This window comes from Malaya genurostris, chromosome 2 (genome assembly GCF_030247185.1).
Source record: "Malaya genurostris strain Urasoe2022 chromosome 2, Malgen_1.1, whole genome shotgun sequence".
NCBI classification, from domain to species: Eukaryota; Metazoa; Arthropoda; class Insecta; order Diptera; family Culicidae; genus Malaya; species Malaya genurostris.
In genome coordinates, this window is record NC_080571.1 from 314505493 (window position 1) to 314531232 (window position 25740).

Sequence of the window (25740 nt, forward strand, 5' to 3'; positions counted from 1 at the left end):
GGCTTCTTTTCGATTATTCAAATAAAACCGAATTACGCTTTTGCTGATGCTGTCCTTATAATAGTCTCAAATCATATCTGCGGACCCTTTCATTGACTTTCAAACGTCAATATAATATTTGCATTGGATTTTCGTGTAGTAGTGATTAAAGATTGGATCTTACTCCTCCAGAGTATCTAATTTTGCTTCCAAATATTATCATACAGCGTTCAAAACTCTTACTTTTGGAATCTGACGGCCATGTCACTTGCACAAAACATCGACTTCGCCGTTAAAAAAAATATTTGATTCTATTCTATCAACCTTTCATATGAAACAAGTTTGATTAAAACCAGTTCAGCCATCTCTGAGATTTCGACCTCTTTGTTGGATAGTCTCTCTCTCTCTGTTTCTCTCTCAAACACACAGTAATAATCCCTAAATGATGTACACGGACAGTTTCTGATCTCAACGAACTGAATCGAACAGTGTATAAAGCTCGTCGCTACGGGCCACGGAAATGAGAGAAAAGGCTACGCAACCACAGTGAAACTATTCATCATATACTATTCGACTCAACTCGTCGAGATCGGATGCACTCGGTTTTTCTCAGAGATACCTAATCGCGTTGCCCAGTGTACGACTCAAATAGTAAAATCCGGGGCCATATAAACAGATATATAAGAATAATAAATCGATTTTCACCAACTTAGATTCCTAAGACAGGTACAACGTAAGAACAGTGTAAAATGGGCAAAAAATTCAAAAACGTGCAGTTGTTGAGTGATAAATGCAGTAATTTAACAGTTCTGGTTTTATAAGTATTGTATCAAGAAACATTCAATTGCAGTAGGAAGCAGTATTCTTGATAACGGAGTTACAATTTGGGCTTATGTTCGCATCGACCTTGGCTGAATCGTCCCCAATTGCCACGTAATAAGAATCGCTGTGCCCTCATCAACCTACCGACTCTGCAAAAAGACGAATACTTCTTCAACTCTAATAGAAGTAAAAATTCTGTTCTTCTAGAATCATAAAGCCGAATTCGGATGAAATCTCTCTATTATTCGTGAAAAACGGCATAGTCATCTCAGGTAAATCCACGTGCGTTCTGTTTTGGAATTGTTGACTGCTACTTCAGGAACTGGAAACCGGAAATGGATAAAGTCAAGTTTTTATAAAATAACCAACTAACAAGACCTTGAAATTAAACCAGTAAAATTTTCAACGCTCATCTCCATGTACTTCCAGAGCTTAAAGTTGGATCTCGATTAAATTAAATATCATACAGAATAATGAGTTCCATTCCGACGTTTTGGACCGTTTTTTACAGTGCTTCCGGTACTGATAAAGTAAACTGGCCCCTCTCGAAACGAGATCCTGGACATGGGCCTGATCTTGTTTGATTTCGATTCTACACACATATTCGTCGGTGTGAGATAATTTGTATTTGTCATTTTATCTGATAGTGATTGTGCTTCAGTTTGTGATGGATCTGCAACCAAAATCTATATTTTAGAATTAAGAAATCCTGTTTTTGAAAAGAATTCATATCTTTTTTCTCAATTTATCGTGATAATGATGAACAAAACCTTTTAAGCGATTGAAGCGAATGTATTTTAACAGAAAACATCATACACATAAAACATGTTCAGTTACAGAACATTATTTCTGCCCATAAAATTTTGAAAGCTTTTGTCGTTGGTTACATTATTATAAGACTTTTTCCACTTTTGAACATATATCAGCACTAATGTACATCTCATGAAGCTGTTTCAGAACTTCCAAATTCGGGTGCTCCATGCCTGTAAGAAAAAAAAAACATCGCTTTAATTGGTGACATTTTGGTTTGTTTGTTTTTACTGTTTTCCAATGGCCCAAGCATTTGAGCTTTACTGTAGAGGATATCGGCAGTCCAAAACTCCGGAATTCGAATATAGATCTTCTTAGCATCGGTTGGCAAGTGCAAGCCGAACTTGTGCAACAACATTACGAATGGTTGGTACGTCAAAAATGTTGATTGATCATGGTTCCAAGGCACCACCGGGATCGATGTTTTCTTCACTAAATAAACAAGCAAAATTGTAAGTGCATTGAGCACAATTTTCAAATTTTCAATTATAAACAGAAAAGAGAAAAAAACATCGGAAGCAACTTTTCCTGACTTACAAATGCAGTTATATGGAACAGGTTCCATGGGAACAGCTCCACTATTTTCCACAGAATGATTATCCTCGTGCAAGCTCAACTTTACAAAACAACAATCCAACAGAGTCCTTTGCAACCACACAATCATCTTTTGTTTACGATCTTTCACCATTTGATCAAGAATTTCCTGCAAATCGTCAGACATTCATCTAATCTTTTCGATTTATTCCATGGACAAACAAACCTTAACGTCATCAGTTGTGTTTGGCAGAGCACCGCATTCTTTAGCCGTTGGCACATGATTCGAATTTTCAGCCTTCATCAATTCATCATATTGGTCCATTGCAATAAGATCCAATTTTCGCAGTTGCGCGATTATTGAAATACGGGATTTCTGGTGATTACCATGTTCTTGGAAAAGTTTCAGAATATCCGTTACAAAACATTTGCTACGTCTACACTGAAAGTAGTACCAGTGAAGGCAGTCTATCTCTTCCTGGGTCCAAGTGTCTGATGAATCACCAATTGAATGTCGACTACTCGTTTCCTGTGGTGTGCTGGAATCCTTTTCCGAACTGAGATGTTGATTGTTCATGAACTCGTGTATCACATACTCGATTAAGTCCGACCAGTCCTAGATATAAATAGTGGATTTTTTTTAAAAATATTTAAGGTATTCAAACTATTCATTACTTACATCACATATTTCATGCTTGTTTTCCCAAATCAATGAGAAAGTTTTCAGTATATCGGCTTGGAACAGCATATCTATTTGATCTAGATCGCCGCCCACGTGGTGCATCATTGTGAAAATACAATCGTTCACGAACGCCCCGTTACTTTGAAAACTTTCCAGCAGTAATCCATACCGATGCATTATTTCTGCCGTCGCAAATCTAAAACGAGCCAAAATTTCTAGTTCGTTCAACACTTATCTGCAAATTTGCAAATTCAAGTACTCTTTCATGTGAACCATAAAACCACCGGAGCTCGCCTCCGAGCGACCACTCGAATCATTTACCAGTAGCATCAGGTAATGGTTGGTTACGATCAGATCCTGTAAGTACTGTTTGCTGTGCAGCTCTGGGTTGTGACATCTAAGCAATAGTATAAACAAACATTTCAAATTGTTCGATTTGCTGATCTGATTCTGCAGTGTGTTTAATTTCTGCTTTTCTTCCTGCAAATGGAACATAAAAATTACGATTAGGCAATTATTTAAAAGTGCACAAATGGGTGTTTGATAGACTGACTTTTTACTACATATTCAAAATTCAAATACGTTCCTATTTGAGCACTAATACACTTTTTCAAAATTTGAAAAAAGTTCCTCATTCACTCATCAGACACTTGGTATATAATTTGTTATACACTTGTTTAGAATTCTGTAACACTAAACCAGACTGTAAATGCAAATTTAGCTAATCTAACTCTTTGTGTATATCTGTCAAAATAGGATTTTAATTACGAAAAGCCAACGATACGGGGTAAATACGCATTATATTGTCTGAATTCAACAGTTACATTTCCAAAGAATTATAATTTTCAGTCAAAAAATTTGCGGTGGAGATTGTGGTGTTTCGGGTATTTCTACTCGTTATCCGGTCCGAACTCGAACTCGACGAGTATAGGTCGGGTTCGGGTATAAAAAAAATGTTTGTCGGATTCGGGTACAGGTAACGGTTTTTTCATTTTAAACGGATATTTGAACCCGACTACCAAAGTTTTTTCGGATTCGGGTCGGGTATGGATAAAGACTTTTATTTTCTAGCGGATGCGGGTCGGGTTCGGGTTTGGATGAAAATTTATTTCTCGGGTAAGGGTACTTTTTTTTAATTCATTTTCGATCGGGTACGGGTCGGGTTCGGGTTCGGGTTCGGGTACAAGGAATTGCTTACCCGACCATCTCTAGTTTATTTTCAATATTTTAGGTGCTGGTCATACAAGCAATTTGTCGTATGTTCGAGCCTCAACCTGAAGGAATTCCTAGTGTCAACAAGATTGTAGCACTAGACATGCAGTGAGTTTCTGTACGCTAAGAATTGGCTTGTAATACCAAGTCTTCACTAAATTGCAATATGTATGGACACTCACATACTTAAAGAAGTCAAACATCAGCCGGTCATATCCAGAAAGCTGTTCACTAAATTTATTCACGATTTTATTTACGCGAAATTCACATACACTGGTGTGTATTTTTACTATCTACGAGGATGTCTGAAACTGTTGTGTGAACTAGAGATGGTCGGGTATAGAAATTCTTATACCCGAACCCGACCCGTACCCGAGTGATCAGCAAAAAAAATTACTCGTACCAAACCCGTACCCGATTAAAAATTTAAAAAATTACCCTAACCCGACCCGTACCCGATCAATAATAAATAAAATTACCCGTACCCGTTAAAAAATAAAAAAATTTATCCGTACCCGATTAAAAATTACCTGTACCCGTACCCGACCCGAGTGAGTAGTAAAAATTTTACCAAAATTCAGGATGGAAAAAATAAAGTGTTTTAGATAGCGAGCCGCATCTGGCTCTAGTTTGTAAGTAAAATACATTAAAATACTTGTTTACATTTAAACCTTGGAATAATCCACATCAACTGCCGAGCTATGAAAGTCGCGGATTGCTGATTGGTCTTGACACACTACAAGTACGACGAGAGCTGTCGCGTGCTTTGATGATAGCTGATATTTTGAGTGATAGGATTGACTGCCCCGCTTTGCTCCGTGAGGTTAATATTAATGTTCGTCCCCGTGCTCTCCGTAACAACGCCTTTCTTCGACTACCTCTACGTCGCATCAACTATGGAACAAACGGTGCCGTTATAGGCTTGCAAAGATCGTTCAATCGTGTATCATCTGGATTTGACTTCAACCTTTCACGGAAAACAATTCAAGCAAATTTTTTACTTAGTATTAGAATTAGGACTACAATGTGTCTGTTGATTTTACAATAATAAACAATAAACAATAAAATACACTGTGAAGCATGAATAGATTTCCAATGTCTTTGGTACTTTATACTCATTTACAAATGTCAACAAAAGGGAGTACTATCTACTCAGATTTTTCGAGAAGCATATTTACCCAAAATGTCGTAATATCCGTTGTATTCAATTTTGGGTAGGTATGGTTTTTACGAAACAGTGCAACTTTTGATCCAATTCTTTAGAACCACAAGTAAGCGTGCTCATTATCTTGACACACAAATAAAAATTCACATTCGAATCACTTGAAAAATCACGTCAAATGGTTCCAAATGTCTAATTGAATATTATTCGTGACGAAAATGAATGTTATGCGAACATCCCCTAAAATGGATAGAGTATCATCAGTTCGTTTAAGTGAATTGACCAAACATCAAATAATGTACGTGTATTCCCGGTGTTAAAAATTCAATTTTGAAAATGGTGAACAGTGAGTCCTTCAAGTGTAAGTAGTTCGAACATTCGTGAGATTTTTTTTTTGGTTAGAATTTTCTCCTACAAAGCAAATTGGATTATGATTTTGATTTAAATTAATCTGTCAAATATGCCCGTTTTGTAAGCCTCACAAACCCACACCCACGATATTAACGGTAGCTGGTGGTTTTTACAGCCATTGAACTTCTGCGCCACCTCCGGTGGAACCCTCAACGAATGAACACGGTGAAAATTTGAGTATTTCGCGAGAAAAGATTTTCACCCGTACTTTTGCGACTCCACGTTGTCACGCATCGAGATTTTCACTTCTAGCCCAGTGAAAAGAAACGAAAATTAACTGGGAATATAGCTCAACTTGCCAATCGGTGTCATTTAGAGTGAGGTGACACCACCCAGAAGTGAAGAATAAGAAGAACTTCTATGCAGATTTTCTGAAATAAATGTTTTTATGGTTAGAATCCTGATGATTTATATGAAAATTTAGAAAATCTCCAACCAATATTACAGTTTTCTGGTATCTGAATTTAGCTTATGAATAACTTGTTAACGCGGACCGAAGCAAAGCGATTCAATGCGATGTACTGTTTTCAGGTTTGCTTTGATCAAATTTAACTAGCTCACACGCGCGTCCAGACGCTTCGCATGACGCCTTCACTCTGACAGCAACCTAAGGGTGCGTGAGGAAAAGTGGACGACCTAGGTGTATTTGATCAAAGTAAACCGCAATGATTACCGAGTACTCGGCGGTGCAAATCTCGGTCGACATATCCATTCGATTCTGTCGCTCAGATAGCAATTTACAAGTGGTAAAACATCTTTTCCCTTTGATGTCCAGAGCACACAATAACCCTAGCATCGACGTATCTATCACGCTATACCCGTCGCTAAGCAATGTTACAATTCTTCTTGTTTCCATTTTTCTTCAAGATTCATTCCAATTCAAAATTGCTACTTTTGGAAATTATTTTCGCTCAGTTTTAGTTGTATGTTTTTATTAGATGTAATGTCTTCAACTGGTTTTACTCATTAGAGCTAACTTTCAACTGCTTTTTCTCAGGGATGCGCAAAAAAAGGGTTTCTTCCCACAAGTGATGTTTTGATGACACTAAATTTGAAATTTTCGAATCTAGACAAAAATAATTTTACATTCTCATAAAAAAATTGACAAGCGTAGATGGAGTTGAAGTGAATGATATATAATCATTGTTTTATGTTGCGATTATAGAGGCTTTTAACCTTAAGGTTTGAGGCCGGTGTGTTTTAGGGAGATTTAGAGGGCTATTTTCACACTTCAAATATGATTTTCTCAGAAACGGTGACGAATATCAAAAAACACAACTGACGATCTATTAAAAAATTAGTTTAGATTATTCTGTGAAAATTTCTGAATGATTCATTGACATTAGAGGTCGGGAAAGTTTTTTTTCTGAAGGAAGAATTGCAGAGCTGAAAACGGCAACTTTCAACTTGTTCATTGAATATCTCGCCTTCAAAGGCATGCATCAAAAATCTATCCTGACAATGTCTAGATAATTTAATTTAGATGCGATTAGTGAATAAAAACATAGGTGTTTTCGCGATAAAAAAAGAAGTGAATATTATTTTTGTGAAGGTAAGTTGATTTCCATGCACGCGCCATTTATTTTGTTTTTAGTTTCCTGGTAACGTAACAAAAAATGAGAGAGAAATAAAATCGGCTCAGCAAGGCTGCTAAACAAGCGGTAGCACATTTATTCTTTTATATGTCAATCCTATTCGACCGATTGATGTAGTCAAACTTGTAACCGAAAATATCGAAACTTTTCTGGCGACCCGGCCCATCGAGAGTCATTTTGCATATATGCGAGAGAGCATGGAGAGAAATATAATACGCAGAGCGAGACACGTGGTTCATTCAAACTTGTACGCGAACTACTGGCTTCAGCCCATGAGTTTATCCGCCACTTCGGGCTAGAAAAACTGTCTGACCCTATATGTGCGGGGTTGGGAATCGAACCCAGGCGGGTTGTGTGAAAGGCATCGACTTACCTATCACGCTATACCCGTCTCCATCTATTCGTTCTAAAAAAATAAAGAACTCCGAAGGAAAAATGTACACAGGTTATCGTGTTTACATACCAATACTAAAATATCAGTATGCTAAAATACATTTCATATATGCTTCCAATACTCACTGGTGTCAAGTATGTGCTCTGTTTGTATGTATCCAGCGCTTGCATGAATTCTCTTATCGCCGTTACAACCTGAAAGGAAAATGAAAAGAATTATTGATTTTTAATTCAACAAAATTACGCTTGTTAACACCTAAAAGTGTAGGTATGAATGATATATCTTGAATCAATCGACTAAAAGATTGTGTTGCTCAAATCTGTTTTGTTGTTTCAAAATCGAATATATTTTCCTACTAAAAATAACTAATTGAATCATACACTTGAAGATTTTATTTGTAATGACTTAATGTTAGATGAGCTTGAATTTTACTGGATTCGACTGTAACTTGCGTTCTGCTAGCAGGTGTGACTGTATAAATTTATATGCACCTTTTACCAGCCAAGCAGATGCATGCTCCTGTGGCTCAGTCGATTAACAGGCGCACTTGCGATTCAATGATTCTCGGTTCAAGTCGCGGCGGTTGATATCAGTATTCTTTTTTTATATTCCAATGAATTTCATGTTATGGAGTCTTAGACACAATATTGAATGATCTTCGACGTAAATTTGCGTGAACTGCGACGCTTCAATTACGAGCATCTAATAAGAGCGATCTAAGGGTTTTTTTAAAAGTGTGTACTCCATGATTATTTTTAGTAAGAATACTATCCTGATTAAACTTCCCAGATTAAAATCAAAATGGAAGTTCCACGAAAACTAATTTTACAAAGGTCACAAAACTTCAAAGAATTTGCTATGCTGTATCAACCATTTTTGCGATATTTTTTCGTTAACTGAGTGCCAGAGATGTCCATCTCCTCTGTGTGACGAAGAGCAAGTATAATTTCTCCCCTCGCACTGACAACATCAACTAGAGCTCTCCTCTTTCACACTTATGCACCACTGTTATATAAAGTGTGCACGCATCATGAGAGCGAATATTTAATTTTTTCAACTCTAGCACTGGATCAACCTAAGACAAGAATTGACAACTAGCTTCTTATTCTTCCTTCCGGATCATCCTTCTCGTCAATTTCGCCCTGTGGAATAAACACCAACGTATCGCTATATATACAAATTTTTAATAAATTTATGCTAAGAAAAAACTATTTATAAAACTTGAATTTTTAGACTCGGTTTTTGATTTGAAATAAACATGAAAAATGTGTTGGTGAATGCATTTTATTATTATATATTAATGTTTAAAAACAATTAATTTAGCTTTGATGACAAAACACGAAATATCTCATGTTGAACGCAAAATCGAATCTATTGTTGACGTATTATCGGATCTTTTGGAAACCGGAAAAAGACAAGTTTGGATAGAAATGCTTAGTTCGACCACAGTGTGGAATACAACAGTTCATTCTTCTCGTAGAACTAAACACACTTTCGAGTTTACGCTAATTTAACAAATCTTTTTGGTTATACTTTAATTCACAAAAAAGAAAAACGGCTTGATGCTGATTTTAATTACACAGTGCTGCCACTATAAACATTTATTACAAATGAGAATGGAAAAAAGTGAAACATTCTCTGAAAATTTTAATTTTCATTGGTAAGCTGAAGTTATACATTTTAATAAACTTGTTTTCTGATTTTCTTTATACTTGGCATCATTGCTCGCGTACCCTGCAAAAGTTTTTAATTTTCACAATGTGCAGGTAGCAACATCAAAATCAACCAATCAGAAACTGGTCCATTTTGGTACAAAAGCAGCCCTCCCAGATGTCAGGTCTTGTCTTAGAATCACACTGAATTGCTAGAGCAGAGCTCTGAGATTCTCTGAGGTGAATGAAGATATTTTCTCCGAAGTGTGCACGCCGGTAAGGACTCTGGTGTACTGATGGCATAAGAAAAGCGTGGGACACGCATATTCAGCAAAAGCGCAAAATCACAGAAGCGTTCGCTCACTGGCACGCACCAGTGGTCACTTCGGTGTATTTAGGCGAGAGCGCGTGAGAGCGATTCATGCGAAGAGAATGTGTTTCACTCGCACCAGCTGCTTTAATCACAAGCACACACCCAAATTTTGTCTATTCGACACTGAGAAGAAGTGCGCTTTCCTTTTTGTGTGATGTTCGCTTCTTACATCCCCTGTGTAGACAAGAATCATACACCAGCGTGTATCACTCTGGTGAAATGCTATAGTGAGCGCAAGTGAAAATTTAACTAACGAAACATCGTTGCTTCGAATAAACCGGGCAATCGAGGCGGTCACAAGTTTGTATCTTACTCCCCAGGAATCGCTACAACTGTATTATTGGCTCCGATTATATGACAATTATATAGTACAAAATTTAAAAAAAACTGCCTTTTTAAATCCAGGGTACCTAACGCTTTGCACGATCTTTTCAGTGGAAAGCTAAATTCAACGAAACGGCTTCCGGCGAAATAACCTTCTACACAAAAAGACCCAAAAAATTCGTTTTTCGTCTTATCCCGAATCAATAATTAATAACCGTAGAAAAGTTCCTTAAAGAAAGAGTTTTTGTCTGTTCTGTTTTCTTATATCCTCATCTTATCCGTTAGTCGATCTTATTTTCTCGACAAATGTGTATCCGTTGTAAACAAAACATGTTCGAAAATTATGGTAGTTTGACTCAAGAAGTACGTGTTCCGATTATTTGTTGATTAAATCCAACCAATCAAATCATACAAAAACTAGGTGTAAATCCCAAAGTGTTAATTCAAAATTATGCTACTGATGTATGTGCAATCTAATGTAAAAAAGTATTTCGGTTGTATACGTAAGTAGAAAAACAAAATGAAAATCTATTCTCATCTACATTTTACCGATGGCCTAGAAACGCTTGTTAATTTACATGAAGATCATCGGCAACGTCGCAGATCAAATTACATCATTCGTACTCACCAGATGGATTCTCCTCAAATAAGGCTTAGTGCCGCGTTTGTCCTCATGACTTTGTTGTTCTAGTTGCTCGCACAGCATCACACCCTCGTACGTCAAATAGCTGATGATATCGAACGAGAGTACAGCACTGATGAGCTCCAAGTCGAGTTCCAATTGGGCGGCAAATTTGAGAAAGTATGTTAGCAGCCAGAAAAAGTGAGATGTGTCGATTTGTATTTGCTGTTCAGGGGAAGGTAAAGAGGACGGCGTTGATACAATGTAGCACACATACGATAGTGAGATTGATATATTCGTTTAGTAATCAATGAAACATACCATATCCGATAAAAGCAAACTGTGAAGCTCATGTATCAAATGGCTGTACCCTTTGACAAGAAAGTCAACGGTGAACTCCTTCAATATATTGGATATGTCGTCATTAGTAGGGTGCATCAGCTGTTTCATATTAGCACTGTATTGAAAAGAAATCGGGTTCAAAATGTTTAATTCATAAACTTCTAATGCATTTAAAAGAAATACAATATTTCAATGCTGTTACACTTACATGTTGCTCTTGTTCCGTTTCACCAATTTTTTTCTTCGCTGTTCTTTCTTCTCCTGAATTAGCATAGAACTGCTCTGCTTGCTGGCAACATTCAATCGGTGCTTCTGATTGGAGGGCGGTTTTTGGTGTACCGGTTTATAATTTACTGAATCTTCTTCGCTGCTAGATGTTGAGATCCCTTGCGTTCCATAGCCACAATCAGATTCCTTGGAAATCGACATCTTCTTTTGACTTTTAAATCGTTGATTAGCCGAATCTATCAATGGGTTACATTTAGAAGACAGCGGACTGTCTGTTTCAAATGGGGTAGCATCACACGGGGACGAATTCTGTGCGTGGTGCATCTGCAACGATGGTTTGTTATTATGTATTTGATCTAATATTTCAGAGCAAACAGGGTTAGCCTTGGCTTCACGGGACTGATTCAGCGCCGTGCGATCGATCTCTTGATCGTCTGAATGTTCAGCCGAACAATTTTCTTGCTCACAATCCGTTGCTGATGGGCGCACTCGGTCAGCTTTTTCATCGTCATCAAGCTTTCCACTCAAACCTGTCGATATACCTGTTTGTATGACGTTAAATTATATAAAATTTAAATTTTGAGTTAATCGACATACCATAATCAGACGAATCCGAGGTCGGGATGGAGTTGGTCTCTTCAATCCACTGCTTTGTAGGCGTAGTGTTACTCTCATTGTCCTCATAACTTTCCGATGAGGAAGATTCCAACCACATGTTCAAAAGCTTCTGCAACGTACTAACATGTTGATCTTTGAACAGAAGAGCTATCAGTTGGGCCATGGTGATGGCCCAGTATCCACGCTGCGGACAGGACATCAGATATAGCAACAATTTGTCGAGGCTTTGTGTGAAGAGATTCCAGATTATCTGATTTTGGTTACCCTCAGGAACATGTAGAATATTTCTTAACAAAAGCAAACAATTGTTTATACTGTTACAGTTGTCAATCGTCAATTTGCTGTCGGTTTCTAGTATCCACTTTATGAAATTAATCACTGCCTGCGTGGCTTTCGAATCGGCGAAAGCTTCCTTGTTCGTTATTAACAATTTATTCAACTCGAACACCGTTAATCTTCCGACATCCGTGCCCGAAATTGATTCCACAGGTAGCAAACATTCCACAGGAACAGTTAAATTTACCAACAGGCGAATATTCGTGTCTATAATTTTAGAATCTTTGGCATGAATTAACAGTGGGATAGCATCATTTTTGACATTATGTCCAAAGCCGATTGCCCTCCGGTACGTTCTAAGATACACATCTTCAACGGTCAACTTTAGGATTATTTCGTTCAAAGTTTCCTGGCACTTTTCGTTTATGTGGTAGTCACCATCGATGTACGCACCCAGTGAACCGAAGGTGCTCTGGATCTGCGGGCCTTCGAGCAGCCATTCCATACTGTACGCACGTGGAATCGATGCCTGTGTTTAACTAGCCTACATGTGTATGGTTTTGAGATATACAACCTGCGACTGACGTTGGAATTGCTTATCCGGAAGGGGAGGCTTCTTCCACTCAGGGGGTAATTATTTTACCAGGATTGCTGTCGGTGGCATTTCTAAACGAAGCAACAATGACGAAATGTGCTCAAACATGTGCTGGGGAATCCATCTAAGTGTGACGCTGGAAAGTATGGAAACAAAACAATTGTTGACATAGTTGTTTTGTTATACGTTAACATTTCGATCAAGGCAAACGAAGACTCTTTTGTGTTGTACAGTATTTAAATCATTCCAACCATACGATTGGTCAAGTTAAATTGGGCTTGTAGGACAAAATTTTGAAGTTTGTGACCAAATTATAATATTGAAATGTTAGTTTTTGCCTTTCTCATATAGAAAAGCTATGCAATCACTGTGAAAACAGACTTTTCAACCGAATGCAATATACCATTCGACTCAGCAAATCTCTCTCTCTCTATCTATCTCTCTCTCTCTCTTTCTCTCTCTCTCTCTCTCTCTCTGTGTGTGTGTGTATGCATGTAACAAATGCACTCACTTTTCTCAGAGATGGCTGAACCGATTTTCACAACCTAAGATTCAAATGAAAGGTTTTATGGTCCCATAGCCTTATATTGAGTTTCATTTGGATCCGACTTCCGGTCTCGGAGTTACATGATAATATGGAAAATTACAGAAAAAGTGTTCACTCAATTTTCTTTGAAAGGGCTCAACAGATTTTCACAAACTAAGATTTAAATGAAAGGTCTTATAGTTTTCTAAAAATTTCTAGAACAGTTTATCCGGATCCGACTTCCGGTTCCGGAACTAAAGCGTAATAAGTGGAAAATGACCAATTTCATTAATATTTCTCACGAATGATGGTAAAAAACAGGTACAAATCCCATAAAACTGTCTGATAATTTCTTCCAGTTTGCAGAAATTGTTAGTTTGTAGACATGAAAACTTAATTAGGCACTACTGGTCCCCCCTTTTCCTGTTCCTGGAGTACCAAAAGTGGTGAAGAAAAACTAAAAAATGGAATTCACTTCGATTTCTCTGCGATGATTGAACCGATTTTCACTAATCTTGATTTCTATCATAACTCATATTATCTTCAAAGCTACTGTAAAATTTCATCCGGATCTGACCTCCGGTTTCGCAGTTACAGGGCGATGAGTGTCAAAGTTTTTAAATCGCCATATAGAATGACAACATTGGTACGTGGTGGTACGGTGGAAGAAGAAGACACAAAACGAATGATGCGTGCTTTGTTATTATTCGTACACGCTATAAAGAAAACGAAACGGTTACGGATGTCTGTTACTAGTGTGTGATATTGGTAAAAGACGGTGCGATTGATAAAAATTTGATAAAAGAACCGAAAGTATAGATGAATTGAAATTTATTTTAAAAAATGCAATTATCACAGCCGGTAGTGCAGTAATACCGTGTTGGTGGTGTAGTGATGTCAATAATAATAATAATAATAATAATAATAATAATAATAATACTAATAATAATAATAATAATAAAAATAATAATAATAGTAATAATAATAATAATAATAATAATAATAATAATAATAATTATAATAATAATAATAATAATAATAATAATAATAATAATGATAATAATAATAATAATAATATTAATAATAACAATAATAATCCTACTACATGTTTTATGCTGCTGACTCATGCTGTTTAGCTTGACTTACATATGCAGAAGTAACAAAAACGCAGGTTCGTTTCGTTTGTTAGATTTCGTTTAATTGGTTTAATCGAAATAGTGCATGAGATAGTAAGTATAGGTTTAACTACGTTCAAAACTGTTCCAATTGGTAGGTCATATTTGTTGCTGGTAAACGAGCCAACTTCAGCTATACCGGTCATCTGAATCCGGTTTTGGAAGAATTTGAAATGGTGATTAAAAACTGCAAAAAGGATCTCACTAGTCTAGTAAAATCCATTTTCACAAACTTATAGATTCAAAAGAAAAGTCTTACAGTTTCACACGGAACTCTATAATTTGTTGTGGATACTACTTCGGTCAACAAGCTAAACAGGATTTGTAGAGTTTGTTAGATTAAATCCGACCAAACTTTCCTATTTCTATTCAACGAACAGTTGTATTTGCGAAGTCCACAGTAATATTTATAATGTTATGAGTAATATTAGAAAGGCTCATCCTTACACCACTAGGTGGATTGAAACAGGTTTTTATTTATTTATTTGGAGTTAGGAAAAGCCCACTGGAGTTGATACTTATTGAGTCTGTTCCTCTCCAGCCGGCATAAAACCTCCTCATCTTTTGAATATAAACAAATAAACAACTTCTTAATGTTAATGTGGAAACGTTATGTCATAATCATTGTATGGATTATATCTAATAGAAGTATTAGTAACTATACTGGTGCTCTCATAAAATCATATAGCATATATTTAATTACCTGTTGACGATTTAATTTCGAGAAAATCTAGTCTTTTTACCTTTTTCATAAAAACAACATTTCTCATATAATAAGTGCACATTTGAAAAACTTACATGTATCAATGTTTAATTAGATCGATCGTTTTCAATTGTATTTTAAAAGTTTCATTAATGAATAAATTATTTTAAAAAAGATTATGTTATTAAAACTCGAACTTTTTCAAGAGCATTTTAAATTCTTTTTATTGCAATCCCATATTTTTTATTAGTAAATTATACATTGTCATATGTTTCAGACCGAATAAGTAGGGGATGCCAAGTAGCACACGTTATTACACTTTATTGACAGTTACTTATATGAAACAAATTCAAGGAACAAGTTGAAGACATTGCAACGTGCATTAAAAACTGCTATGTAACCTGAAAAGCGTAAGCAGCGGAACTTGTGCGACTTACCGAGGGTAGCCAAACAAGTTCTCAGTAACGAATATTTGATTTGATCCATCGCACACATTAGTCACAATGAAACAGAAAATAATTTGTGTCAAGTTACAATTTGTTGTATGTTTTTCCCATTCAACATTTATGACCAAAGATTGGCATCCGATAATCAGAACTAAAATATAGAATTCAATCTTGTTTAAACTCACTATATCTACTCAAAATCTACGTGCCATTCGATATTTTTGGTAAAGTTGTACTAATTGAAAACGTATGCGCCTTCTATATTTTGTGTTTTAGAACATCAACATACAAAATAATATTCATGTTTTTATTCGCGTCATATGAAATTTAGAGCTGAAAAGTCGAAATGTGTTCTGATAGAGTCTTTTTGTGATTAATATTACTATTTGATATATCAAAGCTGAAACAGTTGATCAAACGCAATGAATAAAAATGCATTTTTTGAAATTTGATGAACATTTCATTAACTGATCATAATGGTAGCCATTGGCAAAAGTTTTTTTCCAAGCCTACACTGCCGTGACAAAACGTACGAACATTCTCTCTGGTTGCTTCGCACAGATATCGACAAAAATTGCGTATGAGCGCAGAATTGACTATACAGAATTTCTTTAAACTGTATCATTTTTTGTGTGCTTTTTATACTTATTGATTTAATGTTAATGTCCGGGGAAATGTACGGAAGCTTTTAACCAACACTGTATTTCTTTGTTGCATCACAGCGAATACGGTAACCAATATGAAATCATTATTTAACTTTGTCTTGTATTGTGTCACTTTTTCCTTGTCACATTTTGTTACGGTGACCAGTTAGCGACCAGAAACTGTCAATCCGAACACGTCGTAAGATTTAGATTACCGAAAAGTTACGTTGGAACTTAGTGTAACTGAGGTGTGAATTCGTAACATTATTTTGACTTCATTGTCACCATCATAATACGACTTATTTCGTCATGTATGCCATGCGATCATTATGCAATCATTAATTTTGTGAACACTATGCATTTTATCAGGAATTAAGTAATGCACCAATTTCTATTTTACCACGGGAAATACAAGCCGAGTTAAAATGAAACTGGACAAAATAAATACGTGTTTCGTTTTAAATGAATTTTCAAAATAATCCGAATTATTTCGAGAAACCTAGCAAGAACGTGCAAAAAACTTACGTTTCAAAACAGAATTGGGTATGTAAATTCTGTGCTTTCTATAACTGAAAGCAGTTTGAACGGAACTAGATATAAAAATGTTTTATTGTCGAAAATACTACCATTTTTGTAATATCATACTGTGTACTTTTCGAAGAATTATGTTCCTAAAAACGAACTGTGCCAAAATCGAAACGGGACAAAATGCAATGAAATGCGTAGTGTTTGAGGTACTTAGAAACAATTGCATACAACAGCATGGAACATTGTGTTTAACTGTGTTTTTGAACATCGTTTCGTCACGCAGCACTTGAAACTTTTACTACTACGATAGGACAGAAAAATCACTGATATCGATTTCTCCGTTAGAAGTGTACGGTTTTTAACAATCTATAGATTGTTGGATAGGTATTACCATAAGATATTTAAGTTTTGACACATATTTTGTTCACAAGGTAAATGTGACCGATATTGTCAAAAAAGTTTGAAACTTGAAACTTTGTTTAACTTAAAAAGTAAACATCAAATCTCAAAAACATTCAACAGCGATCTGGCTAACGGAGAGGCCTTTTATTTGGAACTGATCAAAATAGGCCCAGTCATCTCTGAGATGTCCCGTGTTCAATGCATAGGTCACTGGTCTAACAAACCAGTTATCGTATGTTCGAGCCCCGACCTGGAAGGATTCGTAGTGTCAGTAGGATCGTAGCACCAGCCATGCAATGGTTCTGTACACTCTGACTCGGCTGCGAAGTATGTTGAAACTACAGGAATGTAATGCCAAGGCTTGATTTTATCAGGTGTACAACTTTGCTTCCGTCGTTTTCCGATAGGTGGCTGTACCAGCTGAGGCTGGTAAAAATACATAGATGATAATGCCTTTAAAGTGAGTGTGTACAGTGCCTAACGAATTGTCATCGCCGTTTCAGTGACAGTTGTTCTCGTTTTCGTATTATTCACGCTCGAAAATGTCTGTTTATGTGCCCAATTCTCGGCATTTGCGGGAAGTTTCTGTTACAATTCGAAAAAAAAATGCAACTGAAGCGCATCGAATGCTTTCAGAAACTTACGGTGATGCTGCTCTGAGTAAAAGAATGTGTCGGGAGTGGTTTCAACGTTTTAAAAATGGTAATTTCAATGTCGAAGACAAACATGATGGTGGAAGAGAAAAACCCTTCAAAGATGAATAACAATTTACTACGAGCTCTTAAAACCGGGTGAAACCATCACATGAGATCGCTACCGAACGCAACTGATGCGCCTTAGTCGCACGCTAAAAGAAATGCGGCCACAGTATCAAGAGCGACATGGCAAAGTCATCCTCCAACACGACAATGTTCGGCCTCACGTCGCAAAAGTGGTCAAAAAGTACCTGGAAACGCTGAAATGGGAAGTCTTGCCCCACCCGGGTCCTTCTGACTTCCACCTATTCCGTTCGATGGCACACGGTCTGGCAGATCAACATTTTCAATCTTTCGAAGAGTTGGAAAAATGGGTTGCTTCATGGATAGCGTCAAAAAAGACTCCCTTTTTCGAGCCGGGATCCTAAAAATTTCCGGAAAGATGGGAGAAAGTTGTCGCTAGCGACGGGCAATACTTTGAATAATACATCTGTAAGCACTTTTTCGCAATAAAGCTTTAAATTTTGGAAAAAAAACGGATAATTTGTTACTCATCAAGAGATTACACATGGAATAAATAATTTTGAAATTGACATTTTTACTTTAAGCACTTTAGCTCCGGAATCGGAAGTTGAATCTGAATAAAAATCGAGATATTCTTATGGTATTTGGAGACCTCTCAGTTGAATCAAAGATGTAAGTAAATATCGGCTGAACCATCTTAGAACAACCTGTTTTAATCCACCTAGTGGTGTAATGATGCCTTTCTCATATCAATCATACTATCATATATAATACTGTGGTATTCTTCAAAATAATTTTCTTCAATACTTAAAAGAATAACCGAAATCGGTTTGTTTGACCGTCTACTGATAAAAATAAAGAAGATTTGAGGTCGATTTAGAAAATTTTTCACGGTTTTTCGCCCTTTTCAGTGATGGTATAAAATTTTTAACACACTTTACCCTATATTTTCGGATACGGAAGTCGAATCCGGATGAAATTCAAGAATTACGTATGGGACCATAGGACCTTTCATTTGAACCTGAGTTTGTAAGAATCGGTCGCGCCATTTATGAGAAAAGTTAGAACACATATTTTCATTTTTTTGCACATTTTACCCCATAACTCTGGAACCGGAATTCAGATCTAAATAAAGTTGAGGAATTTTGTATGGGATCACAAGACCTTTCATTTGAATATAAGTTTGTGACAATCGGTTCAGCCATCTCCGAGAAAAGTTAGTGCAAAAAAACGTTGCATATACACATACGCACGTACATACACACACTCGGGTCACTCGCCCCGGGCGCAACGCTTTTAGGGAGGCGGCAAATTAATCCTTGGGACCTTTTTTTTAACTCGCCCCAGCCATCTTTCCGGAGATGGAGTACAGCTGTCACAAAAAGAACGATGGGGGCGGCAAAATATCTTATTTTCTTTTTTTGCCCCTTGCGCCAAATTTCCTCGGTACGCCACTGACAGTGGTATTCTTCAAAATATTTTTTTTTTCGATTCTTGAAAGAACAATCGGAATCAGTTTAGTTGACTGTTTACTGATAATAACTAACAATTGAAGTAGTTCTGAGACCGATTTAGAAATTTTTCACGTTTTTTGTTTCGCCCCTCTAAGTGCTGGTATAAATTTTTTAACAAACGATTCCGGAGCCAGAAGTCGGATTCGGATGAAATTCAGGAATTTCGTACAAGACTGCAGGACCTTCCATTGAAACTTAAGTTTGTGAAAATCGGTCTAACCATCACTGAGAAAAGTGAGTGAGATCCATTTGAGAAAATTTAGCCACTATTTCCTGTTCCTCTGAAATCAGAAACTGGGAAACAAGATAACCGAAATCAGTTTGTCTGGCCGTTTACTGATAACGGCTATCGAATGGAGTAGTTTTGAGGTCAGTTTGTTTTTTTCCATTTTTTGTTTCGCCCGTTTAAGTGATGGTATAAAATTTTTAAACACTTTACCCTATAATTCCGGAACCGGAAATCACATCCAAATGAAATTCAGAAGTATTGTAAAGAAGCATAAGACCTCTGAGAAAAGCGAGTAATTTAAAATTGGATTTTTTATACGAAACACCTTATAATTCCGGAACCGGAAGTCGGATATAAATGAAATTCAGAAATTTTTTGAAGGACCATAAGACCATTCATTTGAATTTAAGTTTGTAAAAATCGGTCATTCCATCTCTGAGAAAAATTAGTGCACATATTATGATTTTTTTGCATATTTTAACCCGTAACTTCGAGATCGGAAGTCATGTCCAACCAAATTCAGGAATTTTGTATAGAACTGGAAGAGCTTGCTTTTGAATCTAAGTTTGTGAACAGCGGTTAAGCCATCAGCTTGTGGAGAGAAGTGTAATTAGTAAGTTAGTAGATATATTGAAAAATTAGAGATTGTAATTCAATACTCGATGATATTATGATACCTAAAATGGAAAACACCATGTAAAGATGAATTCCAACTATAGCATATTTTTTAATGTATGTTAGTATACTCCAATTGATCCGATATTTCTTCCATATAGCATACAGATTTTGCTAGATTGTATCGAAGTTCTTAAATGGAATGTACCACAGTTTCGTTATTCCACACGAACTACAGAATTTAAAGGTGCAAATAATATCAAAGAGACGACATCAAAGTTAGAGGAATGTGAAACAGCTCATTTTTATGAGTAGCTACGAACCATTCAGTTCACCAAAGTGAATCAATTCACTTTCTTGACTTCACTTTCCTCTTTCGTGTACGTGGACGAAAATGAATCATTGATTCACATTGAAACGATGCAATGCCATCTTATTTATCATAATTTTTAGAATTACCGTATTACCCACAATCGGCGAATACGAACAATTATGCCACATCCGTTGAATATCTTTAAAAGTTGCATATCTGACTTTGCCTTAGGTTAACGAGTGATATTTTTGACATTAAGAAGGATAGATGCAAATGTGAAACTACAAACGAAAGCTCCTGCACGAATTTCATTTTGTTTAAAACTCTCTCTTTAAGAGCCGAAGATTCGTTCAGCACGTGGCATTTTTCCATCTTCGTAATGTAGTGAACTTGGTAGTAAATGAGTGAGATTCTTTGAGAAAGAGCCGTGAGAGAATTGCCCATCTCTAAATGAAGTGTAACTATATTCTTGGATTGTATATAGGGATGTCGTAATATCGATCGATTAATCGAGTGATATTTAATCAATTAGTTTGAAACTAATATCCGATTATTGAGCTAATCGAATAATTCGGAAAATCTCATAATAATAATCGAATAATTAATCGAGTAATCGATTAGTAACTCAGATAATCGATTAGTTTTGAAATTTTGCTCGATCACATAATAATCGAGTAATTCGAAAAATCCGACATCCCTAATTTTATATTTCAGCATAACTCCGACATGTAAACATGCAACAAAGTGGTTGTATCTTTGAAAATATACGGTTGTATCCAGAGCTTAAAATTGTCACGCATTCTCAATGAAATAATCCAATCCAACAGCTTCATTTTCAATATTTTACTGTCTCATTCGTAAATGACCGACACCAGAACAAACGAAGAGAGACGAAGCATTTTCGTTTAATATTGAAAAAATAAGAGAGAATAATTGCCAACGTCACTTTTTCCTCTATGACAAGACGAAACTAAAGTAACGTCTTCCGAGAGCGTCAGCAGAATTTCAATTCTCATTCTTTCATCGATGTATTGAAAATCTGTGACGCTTGGCTATAAATAGTGACTAAAATATGACGAATCGGAGTAATTACATCCCAGAACCTCTTTGGAAACCAAAACTACTACAAATTCGTGCACTAACAGGTAAAAGTTATTGTGAAACCTTTCTCTGTCATTTTCGATTCTCACAGCTTCGGTTGAATATCGACACTGCGTACTATGGGATTTTCACTGAAAACTGCAAAGGACTGAAAGGGCAAATGAAAAAAAAAACACAATTTTGAAACTACTCTCCCGCTTAAGTCATTGATTAGACATGGATTTCGTTCTCATAGCTTGCAAGCGAAGCTGAGAGTGACAGTAATTTCTCGTCATTTTCGTCTGTTTTGAGTCAATGAAAATGACTTTTATTAGCTCTGGTTGTATCTTTACGATACCAAAGTGACAATAGACATAATGTTGTTGTTTAGGTACGTTGAAGGAAGGGAAATTACCGAATTTCCAGGTTTAGAATTTCACACCCAGATATTTTCCAGGTGTGGAGCTCAGTATACTCCCAATAGGGCTTACGCCGCCCCTGGATAAATTGATCTAGTGGAGGGAGATTTACGGAGTATCTGTACCCGTAACTTCTCCTATCGGGGGAGATCATTTTATCATTTTTCCAATTAAACTACTCTGCGAGTAGGCCCGTGCGCAGAATTCATTCAAGGGAGGGGGGTGCTTAAGGGAGGGGTGAAAAGAGGGGAATTAGGTTCAAGGGAGGGAGAGGGTTTCAAAAAGTGGGAAGGTGCAAAAATTTGAAAGAAAGGTCTAGTTATTGTCACTTTTATATAAAAAGTACTCTATTGTTCATGAAACTTACTGTTGAAAAATCTTTGATATGGGGGGTTAAAGTAATTTGTCTCGACCAATTGTGTGTTAAAAGGCATTTTGGATAAGGTCCTTTGAGTTTGAGTTTCATGATAGTGAAATCAAGTGTTGAGTTTTTTTAATTTACGCTTTTGAATGCAATACGTTATTACCGTTGATTTCGTAAAATTGATATCGGTTTATATACTACATAGACAATAAACAATTTGTTACACCGCGAGCAAAAATAAAGTTAAGATAAAATTCAAAAGCAACTTACGTAGAAGCAACATCTTTCAGTAATAGTTAGATTACCAGCTCTGAGAAAAAGGCGAGACAGTTTAAGTATACTTTCACGACTTTGTGCAGTTTGTACTCACGCACACAGAAAATCGGTCCTCGTGATCTAAGTCATAAAGTCAAATGTCAGTATAATTGCATAACTCGTCTCTACTGAAATGGACTGAAATATGTTTTTGAAGAGGGATACTTGACAGCAAAAGACATCGCAATCCCTCTACTGGTTCATATTTCCAATTATCAAGATAATTAGTATCGATGCAGATTGCTTTTACTCTGAAGGATAAAAAAAACAGAAACCAATGTCTTTCTAGTGATCAAATTTCACGGTTATTAGAAAAGGAGAACTTCACAGTTGTAACATAAACTACAGTTCAAAAATAATTATCTAAAAGTTGCTGATACAGAAATTGCGGAATGGATTTTTTAGGCAAATAATTTCAACATGATTTCACACAATTACACGATTACAGCACTGATAATTGTATATTATATATTTTCCCATTGTCGTCCTGCTTGTAATTAACGTGTACTGAGCTCAGCAGGTTCAATATGGTAATCTGAATCCAGCCACATTATGCTACGTAATCAAGCAGGTCACATTTTTCGTACGGCAAATCGTGTGGAAGAAACGTGAGCTGAAAGGTTGACACAACTTCTCCGTTCATCGCTCACATGCGGTGTGTCACAACAGTAACTGCTGTGGATCTGTTAGATCACTGAACACTCGAAAAATCACTGACACTACTAATTTTATACATTCACTTACTTTATTCCAAACATGCATGTATCTATCGAATGGCCCATCCATTAAATTGTTATCCTTTAGTCACCATACAAATGAATTCCAACTACACGTTCTCGGCCATTACAGCTCTCCACTAGAGTCCTGATGATTTTATTTCCTTACTCACTACTAAGAACCACACATTTTCCGTGGGTGATATGTTGGAAAAATCCGATAGAAAATCACTTCGCAGCAAACTCGAAACACTTCCACTTTCCTTGGCGTCCAGACATTGAATAGCAGGCTAGCTCGGTGGTTGAAACAGTCTAACCGACAAAAGTGAACGCTTCGCTTCACTTACTCGGCTTCTGGCTGCAGGCCTACAATTATAGGAACCTGTGAACGGGATTTTACATGCTGGTAACATTTCAGTTGTAGTTGAGCGATTGACAATGTTTTAGGGGGGCTCGCTTCGGCTCTGCACTCCTGTATGCTTCCAGGCGCAGAGGTAAAACGCAAAAATTATTCATTTGCTCAGAGTTTGTCTTTGTTCTGCATAAGTTTATGAAACATTGATAGTCAACTTGTATTAAATTGTAAGGGATCCTTTTATTAACTAATTGTAAAAAAAGGACGAAAGGACGTACAATAAAGCGGACGCCGAGCAAATCCTTGGCCTAAAATTTAACGTTGACAAGTCTCGCTGGGATGTTCCGGAAATGTTCAGGAAGATGAATATCAACAAATTTGCCAAGAAGTGCAGGCGATTTGTAGATGCGACAAATTCAGCAAGCTGTATATAACGGCCGGCTCTACCAATGGGCAAATATATAAAGAACAATGCTTCCAGAAGTTACTACTGCCCTTTCTCCCGTCTCTAGAGAGATCTGGTTTGGTTGGGTCTGGTATCGTGCCGTTACGTGGAATTAGTGATGAAGTGGTACAAAACTAACAATGTTGTTTTTGTGCCGATGGAGGCACATCCGCCAGACTCGCCAGAACTTCGAAAAATATGCTTTAGGCACTTTTGAAAAGCAAGGATTTTAAGAAAAAGTCTATATGTAAAAAAGATTGCGCAAAAGATTTATTTGATTTGAGATTAGAAGATTGAGTACTTTGCAGAACCACAGATAACAAATATATAGGCTCGAACAAAAATTTTCAAAATCCGGTGTAAATTTCAAATTTGCTATACGTCGGAAGCACTACTGCCACCTACACGACTGTTCGCCGCGATCTTTCAAAACGTTCCACTACGTTCCGGATCGATAACAAAATCCTTCTGCCTGTTATAGAAATATTCCAACCACAACAATTTTAACACTTATCACACGATTTCTCTAAGTGTCAAGGACTTTTATTTTATTTCCATGTCGCATAAATCACACGAGAATTTGATCAGAATAATACAAAAATAAACTTGTCAATTTAACCAACAGCAAAACAAAAATCTAGCGTGAAGTGAATGTTGCAACCAAATAGTTGTGGCACCTCGTGTCGACCGTGGGGACATCTGCAAGTATTCGCCCCGCTGATTGAGCAAATTTTACACACAGTTCAGAGCCTGTATATCTGTTATCTGTAGCAGAACCATAGTGAATATGTGGTTTGATTTATTTTCTGAGAGTTGCAAAAGTATCTAACTAAAAATGAATTTTTGGTGATCACCTAAATTGTTCCAACCTAATCATAGAAAATAATTCAATACTTTAAGCAATAGTTCGTTTTTGAATCTTCATAAACTCACTCCAAAATAGTTTAAAAAATACTGAATTAAATCAGTACAATCCATTTCCATTTCTTTGCAAGTTAAATATAATAACCTTATAAATTACCCAAATTAATTTGCGTGAACGAATAAACTTAAGTTAATGTTCAACTGTGTTAATCCCTCAAAATTCATTTACTGCTACTTTTATTTTATTGGTCTAACGTTGAAAGTGAATGTGAATGTACAATGTAATACAAATATTTCAACATATTTGGGTTCCAAGAATTCTGCGCAAAAAAATAATTGTCCCGAACAAAAATCTCGTTATCCGAACAGCTTGGTGAACATATTTGGTGTTGTCTTAGCCGAATATCATCTGTAAGGAAGGTCAAAAATACGGTTTGTCTGGAGTGGTGTTGTTCCCTGTACCGAAGAGATGCTCGTTCATACATTCAAACGTATGCCGCTCACGCGGCTCTGCAACGTGCTCACTGTTCGGAGGCGCCGCTTCCATTCGATGTTTGAAAAGGCTAGTTAGAGTTATGCCGAAGCGGGCTTATTATTGAACAATTCCCAGTGGTTTTCAATGTAGTGGTTCTCCCTATATTTGTTACACTGTCGCGAGTCTGAAATCATGTTTTTCGCGCAATAGAGGCGACAGTGGTGTAGTTAGTAGTTGAACTTCCAAAAGTTTTGTTTTTTCT

The 25740-nt window shown here is 36.5% G+C and overlaps 1 protein-coding gene across 1 annotated transcript; it reads right to left on the reverse strand.

The window, feature by feature from the left end:
- Positions 1–1572: 1572 nt before the first annotated feature.
- Positions 1573–23661, reverse strand: LOC131431171 (protein timeless). The gene is made up of 12 exons (XM_058596728.1): positions 23368–23661; positions 11740–12767; positions 11123–11684; positions 10894–11029; positions 10579–10797; positions 7727–7795; positions 3087–3307; positions 2825–3023; positions 2372–2761; positions 2149–2314; positions 1843–2043; positions 1573–1784 (listed from the first exon to the last, which is right to left on the reverse strand). Exons 2-12 carry the CDS (start codon positions 12539–12541, stop codon positions 1693–1695), a joined length of 3057 nt encoding a protein of 1018 aa, XP_058452711.1. The 5' UTR covers positions 12542–12767; positions 23368–23661; the 3' UTR covers positions 1573–1692.
- Between the last annotated feature and the right edge of the window lie 2079 nt (positions 23662–25740).